The sequence below is a fragment of the Diadema antillarum genome, unplaced genomic scaffold (genome assembly GCF_040938485.1).
Source record: "Diadema antillarum isolate AM-2024a unplaced genomic scaffold, OU_Dant_1.0 scf00000148, whole genome shotgun sequence".
NCBI classification, from domain to species: domain Eukaryota; kingdom Metazoa; phylum Echinodermata; class Echinoidea; order Diadematoida; family Diadematidae; genus Diadema; species Diadema antillarum.
Window position 1 is genome coordinate 392547 of NW_027271037.1, and position 10808 is coordinate 403354.

General features: G+C 44.0%; 1 protein-coding gene across 1 annotated transcript; it reads right to left on the reverse strand.

Annotated features, from left to right (window-relative positions):
- Positions 1-6095: 6095 nt before the first annotated feature.
- Positions 6096-9145, reverse strand: LOC139721709 (uncharacterized). The gene is made up of 2 exons (XM_071633036.1): positions 7434-9145; positions 6096-6834 (listed from the first exon to the last, which is right to left on the reverse strand). The coding sequence occupies exons 1-2, from the start codon at positions 9143-9145 to the stop codon at positions 6096-6098; spliced, it is 2451 nt and encodes an 816-aa protein (XP_071489137.1).
- Positions 9146-10808: the final 1663 nt, after the last annotated feature.

A 10808-nucleotide genomic window follows, 5' to 3' on the forward strand; every position in this document is an offset into this window, starting at 1 on the left:
GGTTCTGCTGCTGCTCCCTGAAACCGTCAACGAATCCAAGCTTCTCAGCAGCACATTAAATGCTCTTCTCAATATCGCTGTCAGTAAAAGCGACGCTGAGACGCTGATATTGACATCATTGATCATATAAACAAGATTTGGAGGAAATATTTGAAATAATGCACAGATTTTGGTCGGAAAACGCAAGACTCGGAATCAATACGAAAAGCACATTGCACAAGCTGTATACGTGATCTGAGGATCCCCGATCGAGAAGTAAAAGCCACTTCGAGATTAAAGGGGATGGCTAGTAACCGATCAGTGGGAATCAGTGGGAATGCTGAGGGATGATTGTTCCAATCTTTGTGGGATTCATTTAAGAGTACATTATATATCTACTGCAGGGTGGTCCACGAGGGGTTTTAGCATGTCGCTGCAACATGCTAAAATTCTTGTGCAACATCCTAAAAAGCCAGCAACATGCTATGCAACATCCTTAAGAATTTGCAACAATTAAGCTCAAAGTAAAAGTATTCAAAAATGTGCAAAACATGTGCATAACATAAGAAACATCAAACTACCAGGTACTTTAGATATTTGTGTGCAAAACATGAGAGAGAACATTGAATGTAAGTAGCATAAAGAGAGATAAGCAGCAAAATATTGCGTACTACGTACTCATCGTGTGCGCTCCGCGCATATTCAATTTCTGCAATATTCTCAGATTCTGAGCTTGCAACATGCTAAAATTTCAAGTTGTGGACCACCCTGGTACTGTTGTGTGAAAATTGTTTGCTTCAGAACGGTCTCATATTCAAGTAATGTGCAGATTAATGCCCCGTCACTGACCAGGGACGCTTACCTGGAAGCATTAAACTGCACATTACTTGAATATGAGACCATTCTGAAGCAAATAATTTTCACACAAGAATAGATATATAATGTACTCTTAAATGAATCCCACAAGAATTGGAACAATCATCCTTCAGCATTCCCACTGATTCCCACTGATCAGTTACTAGCCATCCCCTTTAACATGTACGAAAGGTCTCGATGCTTTAAATGTGCGAATATCTGTTCTATTCATATTTATCAGATTTTTCATTTGTAATTTCCAAATTATAGTTTTTTCCTGAAAAATGGATTCAAAACGTTAATAATTGTGATAATGATCATTTAATACATAACAGTTATGGAACAAGTATAAATTAGTCTTAATCTTATGCACGGTTTATGCACGTTCTGATTTCATATCTCTTCTTATGATCTCTAAGATATATTACTTGAGCAATTCTCAATTGAAAGAAATATAATTTGGAAATTCCATTAATATATGATGAGAATAATACAAATATTGGCGTAAAATACGTATGTTATATTGCTAAATGCAATGTACCTGTTTTGCAATAAGACTACAAGATTAGAGATCGATCGACTTTTTTCCTTGCCTGGTGGAAATGATTGACGCGATCTCATCGACCAATCAGGATGCTCGAAATGAATATAGGCGTAGCCTCATCCCGAAATATTTCGGGAAGACTTGGCAAACCAGACTGGACTGTTTTGGAGGTCGAGATGCGTGCGTGCGCGGCAAATTAATACACGAGCGTACGGTGGGGCATACGCGTGCTGTAGCGGTGTGTGCGCGCGGTGAATGATCACACAAAACAGTCCAGGCAGTGGACTAGTCACACACAAGCACAGCTGATTAGATCACACCAGGGAGGTGAGAAGTCCCTGTTGACTCACGCGACAAGTGGATCAGTGTGCAGCGACGTGAAACGGATTTTCCGATCACTTTTCTCTTCCGTTCTGGCATACCTGGCGTCTCCGAACGGACTGATCGCAAAACCGTATAGATTAGATCGCGCACCGTTACATCTTGCTGTTGGTATTCCTGGAAAGGGATGCACCTCACGGAGCAAACGTCATGACTTCCCAAAAGACATGTGACAAGGCCGTAGAAGACTGCGTAAGTGAATTACTGTTTCCCTTTTATCTTTTTAGGAAACTCACCTGCTAGATTCTACTTTACACCGCCACGTTCGGAGAGTGAGGTTACCAGCCATTCGACAAGTCACAGCCTATCATCACCGCAAAAAAGCGGTGTCCTATTAAAAAATAATCCTGCTCCAATTAGGTCTCATTGGTACACCCAGTTTTGACTTATCAAGCACATTGACTGTTCAGAGTACAGAGCATTCAAAATGATTGAAGTGATTTACTACTACGATGTCATTTCAAGCCTTGTTTAGTAACAAGCATCAATCGCTTTCTTGGTGTTCTTTGAAGAACTTCAAGCCTCCTTGCTCATTGCTGTAGAAATTATAGTGAAATTTGTATCAAAGCTTTAAATTTCATAACTTTCCCTCAAACAAAAAAATCACGAATATCATTATGGAAGATTTCTAAGAAGCTGTGTAAGTGAAATGGAATTAGCCTATTTGCAATTTTCTGCGTTCGCACTGTCTTCAGTGGATCTCCCCAAATAGGTTCAAAGTTTTTGAATACATACTTGAAATAGGCCAGTTTACAGTTCCACTTTGTGCATGAGCAGAAAAGGTCATTTGTACAAGCATCCCTGATGTAACGAGTTTTCATGCAACCCTTATAAATGGTGCTTACTAGCACATCCACCTGACAGCAAGCCTGGTATTTAGCCATGTTGGTAGAAAAAGTTTGTTTATGCATTCAACACAAAACAATAAAATGACTGCCTGCTGAAGTGTCAACTGACAGACCATTCTTGCCATCTGCTCTGCGTAAGTTCATTCTTTGCTTGAACGTGAATTCCATAAATTGTGGGCACGTTTATGCATCTTGCTGCTTTTAGAACGAGATAGACCCCGTTTACAGTGCGAGGCTCAGCCGCGGCTTGGCCGCGGCCGAGTCTAACTTCATTTCAGTGTAAACGCGCTAAAGGCCAAATGCGAGGCCAAAATTGTCCTCGCATTTGGCCTCGCTCTGGAGGTGGTGTCAGTGTAAACGCAAACTGGGCCAAATGCGCGGCCAATTCTAGTCTGGCTTCCAAACCCTCTGCCTGTACTACTTCGCTGTTCATGATATTAACCCCCTCAACGTCGAAAACTAGTATAGTTTAAGGTAGTTTTGTCCTGCAAAGGATTTTTTCCTTCGGCAAATGCCTTTGCCCGAACGGCGACTTCGTCGCCACGGAATTCATTTGGCAAAGGGTCTGAAAACCAGACAATGCCAAATTGCGTTTGTTTACAAGCAGAGCGCCACTACGACAAAATATTAAAAGGTTTGAATCAAAAGCGCGGCCGAACCCGGCAGTGTAAACGGACAAAATTGTGGGGCCCGGCCTCGCAATTGAGGCTGGGCTCGGCCGCGGCTCGGCCCAGCCCCTCACTGTAAACGGGGTCTAAGTGCCAAACCAACTGAGAAAAAAGAAAGGTACAATAGGCGTTTTCACATCAGCCCGATGTTTCGAAATAGAGCGCAATTTTCTGACTTGGGAAATTAACCCGATCATGAAATCGCGCGCTATTTGATAATCTGACCACAAATTAGCGCGCTAATTGTATCGCTCTGATCGAGAAAATTTCTCGAGTGGAACTCGGGAAATTTCTGAAAGAGCGGGATAGTACCGCGCTATTTGTTAATGTGAAAACGACTAGAGAAATTAGCGCGATGCATCCCATCATGCCTAGCGTGTGAGACCCGATCGATCGAGGCAAACTGCACACAAATCATGAGGAATTTTTGAGAGGGCACACACATTACTGATGCTGTTTGCACATACTCAGCTGTCGAATTAGCTCGAAAAAAATTCGGGCTAATTCTCTTCGGGCTCATGTGAATAAGAAATGAAATAGCGCGCTAATTCGTAATCGCGAAAAATATCTCGAGCTTGGACTTTTATCGGGCTGATGTGAAAACGCCTAATGTGCCCATGAGCTAACTGTGAACTGGCTTATTTAGATTGTTTGCATGAATTATTGTCATGCCGGGCACAGCTAGTCTATCATTAGGCGTTTTCACATCAGCCCGATAAAAATCCAAGGTCGAGATATTTTTTGCGATTGCGAATTAGAGCGCTATTTTATTTCTTATTCACATCAGCCAGACGAGAATTATATGCTGGCCTCAGATTTCTAGGTACCGGTAGCACTAGATCCTCTATCCAGTCAGCTAACCAACAACAAGAATAAAATTGAAGACGGTCGAGTCGAAAGTTGCACTCATGTCTTTATTCAATCTTTCACCTTGTTGTGCACCTTGAGCCCAAGTGCGTGTGCGCATATGTGCAAATGGTAAAACTGTAAGTGAAACAATGAATGATACACTGTATGAATATATCAAACATACATTTCTTGGATCACAATATAGGTTGAATGTATATGATATGATTCTCCATTAACACATAAAAAGGTTTGCTTCTTCTGAACAAACAATAGTACACTGTCTTGTACTGCATCATTATACATACACATTTTGTATCCATGCATGTATTCACTACACATCATGAAATGGCAGCTTTGTAATGTCATCATCCATCCACTACAGCAATGTTGATACACTTTGTACACTGTTGCAATATCCATTTTCTGTTGCAATGTCAACAAGAAAAATATTGTTTAGAGGCTGTAATATACATGTAAAGACCCTAGACCAGACTTACAGACTTGTGATCTTCCAAGTTTAGAAGCTTTACCCTTCTGGACGCATTCGGATTGTGACCCTGTCCCAAGCTGTGAAATGGTGCAATAAATTGCAAAAGTTTGTATAAAAAATCCAAATCAACATACACTACACATTATATGACTACATGTAGCACTACGCTTGCCTTCATGTTTCCGCAAAGTAAATAATGATTTCCCTTAAGCCAGAGCTGCTTAAGGTGCTACCATTATACCACTTGCTTTCACATTATTAAAATGTAGAAATGTTTCAGCCTACACAATACCGTTATAGGACGACATACTTGTGAATGTAATACGTAAAACACGTATGTCAAAACGCAAAAACACAAAAGACAGTCTTTTATTCATACTGACGTCTAAATGCATTATTCAGACTGAAACTGCATGTCCGCACAGCAAAATTATCACTAATCTTCATCATTACTAGTATCGAATCCAACCTCATATCTACCTTTGAATCTTCACCTGGAAATCTTACTCAACAAACTGAGTTGCTCAACTGTATGAATCAAACTTCTTATCTTTACAGGAGTTGTGAATTAATTCTAAATGTATTACCACCATATAAACCAAGTTCTGAATACTGCTCTACACATCATATCAGCTCACGGCCAAGTGATAACACAAAGAGCCACTGAGAGTCTACAACACTACAGCTATGACAGTAACTCTACACGCAACGCACAATGCAAAATGCGAAGCTGTCAATCCTACGCTATATCAATATGCACCGTACATGTACATAACCTACACTAGCGTCACTTACGCTAGACCGTTCATGATATCCGGACACACAAAAGGCATTAAAATTCTCTTTTATCAAGAATTGTGAACAACGTAATAATCGTAAACTTACGCAGAACAATCAAATGCAGGACTTCCATCCGGAATTCTGTGATTATCGTGAGATAATCTTACAAAATTGTTGCATTTTTGTTAGAGTCACGAACGAGCAAACCGTCGATTCGTGCGCCATCTTACTAGCCCATTATGGAAGGCTGAAAATCACAATACTGTACTATATATTGCGCGCGTGCATACATTAAACACACAATCACCGCTACATTTGTTGATGCGCTAATACTAGCTTACGTATGAGAGGCCGAAATTGCAAAAACAATTCAGCGCGAACAGCACACTCCCCCCCCCCCCCCCCCCAACGTCAGAACTTAAATGTTACCTAGGATGTCCACGACACATCCACTATTGATTGAATACAAATACACATAACTTATGGTACATATTACATGCGAAATGTAAACTCTAAAACTGAACAATTGTCAACAAGTGGCCTTCAAACTGACCATGAACAGGCGTTTACTCCGCCTCAACCAACAAAATTATCTCCTGGATTGGCCTACAATAGGTTTTTCCAGTTGAAGGCAGACGGACTTGAACTTGACGGATTAAACCATCATCTCCAGTACCAACACTCTCAACGATCCCAAGAGGTCACTGGTTTCTTTTGACCTCCCTGTCTCTCAACAGGACTATGTCACCCTTCATGGCATTCCTCTCCGTACTTGTCCATTTACGCCTCTGCTGAAGGCTTTGCAAGTAGCGGAGTCTCCACAGTTTCCAAAACCTGTCGGCCAGGATTTGGACACGTTTCCACTGAGCAGTGTACATGTTACGCTTGCAATCCTCGACAAGCACCTCTTCTATGCTCCCATGTTTTTGAGTCAGGAGCACCGAAGGTGAGAGGAAAGATGTGTCCTCCGGATCAGAACTCAGTGGAACAAGAGGTCTAGCATTGACGATGGCCATTGCTTCCATCATGAATGTGACCAAAGTCTCATGGGTGAAACTTTTCTCCTTAGCCTCGAGCAGAATGCCATTGAGAATCCTCTTGAATAGTCCTACCATGCTTTCCCAGGCTCCTCCCGTGTGTGGGGCATGGGGTGGATTTAGCTTCCACTCTGTGTTGTTCCTCTCAATGAAGGTGCGAAACACCTTGTCGTTCAAGACTCCCACAAAATTTGATCCTCTATCGGACCAAAAGGTTTCCACTTTGCCTCGCACAGCCATGAATCGCCGAAGTGCGTTGATACATGACGAGGTGCTCAGTTCCTCAAGAACTTCGATATGAAGAGCTCTGGAGGTCAAGCAGGAAATATCATTCCCCACCTCTTGCTTTTGGCAGCACCTTCTCTGGTTTTCCTGGTGACCACTTCCCATGGTCCGAAGCAATCTACGCCAACCTGGGAAAAAGGAGGTCCGATCTTTAGACGCTCTTGAGGGAGGTCAGCCATGCGTTGGAGCACAGTCTTCCCACTGAGTTTGCGGCAGATAACACAATGGTGGATAACGGCAGATATGACTCTCTTGCCCCCGGTAATCCAAAACCCAGCGTCACGCAGAGAACCCTCTGTTAACTGTCTGCCAGGCCGCCCGTGATTGTGATAGTGCATCGCAAGGAGCTTGGCAATGTGACTCTTGCCGGGGATTAATACCGGGTGCTTCACTACCACAGGAAGTGAGGACTTCCTCAACCTCCCACCAACGCAAATCAAACCATCTTGGTTCAGGATGGGTGCTAAGTCACGTATTTAGGAGTTAGAAGGTAGAGGTAGTCCCTCTCTGAGACATTCATATTCCTCATGGAAAATCTGCTTCTGTACTTCTTTCACGATCATCATCTCTGCATGACGTACAGATTCAACATCTGTGTTGCTACATGTGTGCCAGCCATGGCAACCATTGCCACTCCTGGAGCTGAATGGGTGAGCAATGTGTATGAGCAAACGAAACACTCTGACTAGGCTTTTCCAGGTTGAGAACCTTTCAAACCTTGGAACAAGTCCCCGCAGTTCCACACTGGTTTTGGTGACCTGGATGTTCACATCTTGCTTTATCTCTTCATCTATGTCAGGATCTACAAGTGGAAATTCTGACACTGGATTCACTACTTCCTGAGTAGCTATCTTCTGAGGACCGGTAAGCCATGATGAGCCTTTCAAAGACCGAGCTGAAACCGGGCGATTGCCACAGTCTGCAGGATTGTTGGCTGTAGGCACATACCTCCATTGTGAAGGTTGGGAGAAACTGAGAACCTTGTGAACCCGGTTTGCCACATAGGTATGAAATCTTCTGGTCGTGTTGTTCAGGTACCCAAGAACAATCCTACTGTCCGTAAAGAAAACTACTGTTGCGGCCTGAATGTTCAACTCTCTACACACCACATTGGCAACTTCTGTGGCCAAGACCGCAGCACAAAGCTCCAGTCTTGGTATGGTGTGACCCGACTTCGGAGCCAGTTTGGACTTTCCAAAGACAAAGCTCGCACTGGGGTTTTCAGCATCCCCATCCATCATGTACGCAACAGCAACGACTGCTACCTCTGAAGCATCGCAATAGACATGCAAGGTCCCTTTCTCAGGACAGGTAAGGTAGTTGCGAGGAATCGATAGTGACTCCAACTCCGACAATCCTGAGGTCCAAGACTCACAGATAGGCCTGTACACCTCAGGGAGCACAACATCCCACTCTACCTTGTGAGTTATCATTTCTCTGAACAGGACTTTTGCTTGAATCATAACTGGGTCAAGGAAACCCAATGGATCGAACACTCCATTGATCATGAACAAAACTCTCTTTGTGTAGGGTTTTGTCGTCAACTCGATTTGGAACCTAAAAGTGTCGTCAGTCAAGTTCCATTGAACACCCAAGCTCCTTTGAGTTGGGATACAATCGCTCAATGTGAGGTTCCTGATGTCTTTCTGAACCTCCTCTGGATCAAATGCATCGAGCACTGTTTGGGAGTTTGATGCGATCTTGTGCAAGTGAATGCCAGCTTTCTCCTGCAGCATGGCCCGTGTCCTCGTCATGAGTGAAACGGCTGTTTCTGCATCCTCACATGAGGTGAGTCCATCATCAACGTAGAAATTGTCGTGGATGAAATCCCTAACGTCTGGCTCAGCGTCTCTGGCCAGGTCCTTTAAACCATAGTTTGCTACGGCTGGAGAAGGGGAATTGCCAAACACATGCTTGAGCATACGGTACTCGATGAGGGGTTTGTCAAAGTTGTTGTCCTCATGCCAGAAGAATCGGAGGAAATTCCTGTGCTGTTCAGCTACTGAAAAACAGAAGAACATTGACTCAATGTCTCCGCAGACTGCAACAGGTCCTTTCCGAAACCTCAACAGCACTCCAACCAAGTCATTGGTCAGATCAGGACCTTTCAACAAAACCTTGTTCAGGGAGTGTCCCATGAACTTGGCCAAGGAATCGAAGACTCCTCTGATTTTGTCCTTCTTCTTTGGATGATACAGGTACCAGCACTCTTCACGTGCATCAAGAGGTGGTGCCACCTCTGCATGGCCTTTGGAAATGACCCCTTCCATAAACGTCAACATGTGTTCCCTCTTGATTGGATCCCTCACCATATTCGTCTGGAAGATCTGAGCTCTTTTCAAAGCTTGTGAACGATTATTCGGAAGGCGATCCCTTCGCTCTTTGAAGGGGAGTGGAGCTGTCCACTTGCCATTTTTCAGGCCTCCCATCTCTACCATTAGACGGACGAGCTGTCGTTCCTCGATTGACAGACTAATACTGTCATCTTCGTTGTCAAAGAGATGTTTCAACCTGAACTCGTTCGGACAGGGTTCAAGACATGTGGGCCGGCCCGTAGAAAGAATCTGAGTGCGCAAGGGAGAAATCCTCACAGTCTGTCCAGCACTTCGGTGGACCCCTTGAAGGCACACATCACCAATGATAACCCAACCAAGGCATAACTTCTGTGCGAATGGTGAGTCAGGTGGCCCCCAATCTTTTGGTCTAGGACATGGTGCGCCTCAATCACATCCCTGCCTGTCAAAAGAGTTCCTGTGCAATTGTGGTCGACTGGTGGGATCTCTACACTCCTCAAATGATCATATGCCAGGACTATCTCCGGAGTAGGAATCTCATCCTTGAAATCCGGAATGTATGAACACTCTGTGACTGTTGGCAACTCCGAACAGACTGTGCCGTGGATGTCCTCAACCACAAAATCGTCAGCACATCTACCGTGAGCAGGCACTTCTCCACTGCATGTGCGTAGAGTGTAGCTAATCTCGTCATAGGCAACATCGAACTTATCTAGGAGTTTAGATGTGGCTATGGTCTTATTACTTTGGTCATCTATGACTGCATATGTCTTGACCACAATGCTCTTATCCCTCTTTGATCTCACAAGTACTGGAACAATCTTTGCACAGGACTTTCCTCCTATGCATTTTGAACCCTTCATCTTAGAGCATGCACTTGTGATGTTGGTTCGAGGATTGTCTTTGGGAGGATCTTCAGGTTTCTGCGTACTCTTCGCAGGTTTGTTACTATTCTCCCAGTGAAGAATCGTTAAGTGGCGTTGAATACCACATGATTCGCATTTCACCCTTGCCTTGCACTCCCGGGCTGCATGTCCCGGGAGACAGCACCTGAAACACAGCTGGTACTGTTTGAGAAGATTCTTCTTCTCAGGTACCGTTTTTGCAAGGAATACCTTGCACTCAACGATCGAGTGTGGCTTATGGATAGGACAAAACTCCTTTGAAGCTGAAGGACGAACCTCCTTCACGTCAGTAGCCCTGACACTGACCGTTTTCCTCGCAACATCCTGATGCTTCGTGTCACAAGGCAACATGAAGCTGGGATCATTGCGAATCTTCGCGTGATAGCGAACAAACTCGCTGAACACCTTGAAAGGAGGGAAAGTCACCCGTCACCTTTCCTTGTACCGGGATCCCTCCATTACCCACTTCTCCTGGAGATTGTATGGCAACTTCTGTACTAATGGCTGCAAGCCTCTGGCAGAATCCAAATGCAGAAGACCTGGGAAATCCCCATTCTCTTTAGCATACTCGATCTCCAGGAGCAAATGATCAAACTGCTCTAGTTTTTCGTTCTCCCTATGTGTAAGTCTAGGGAAATCTTCAATCCTCTGTTGAAGATCGTGTTCTACGTGGATGTCATGGATGGCAGAGACCAGTTGGGAAGATTCCTTACCCAACCACTTCATGATCAAACCCATCTCTTGGGAGGGTGTCAGCTGGAGCTCTGTGATAACGCGTCCGAGCGTAGCCTTCAAGGATCTATAACTGAATGCACGGTCATTGAATTTACCCAAGCCACTAGACACTAATTCCTTCTTAAGCATTACATTATTTATGTCAGAAATTACGTTTA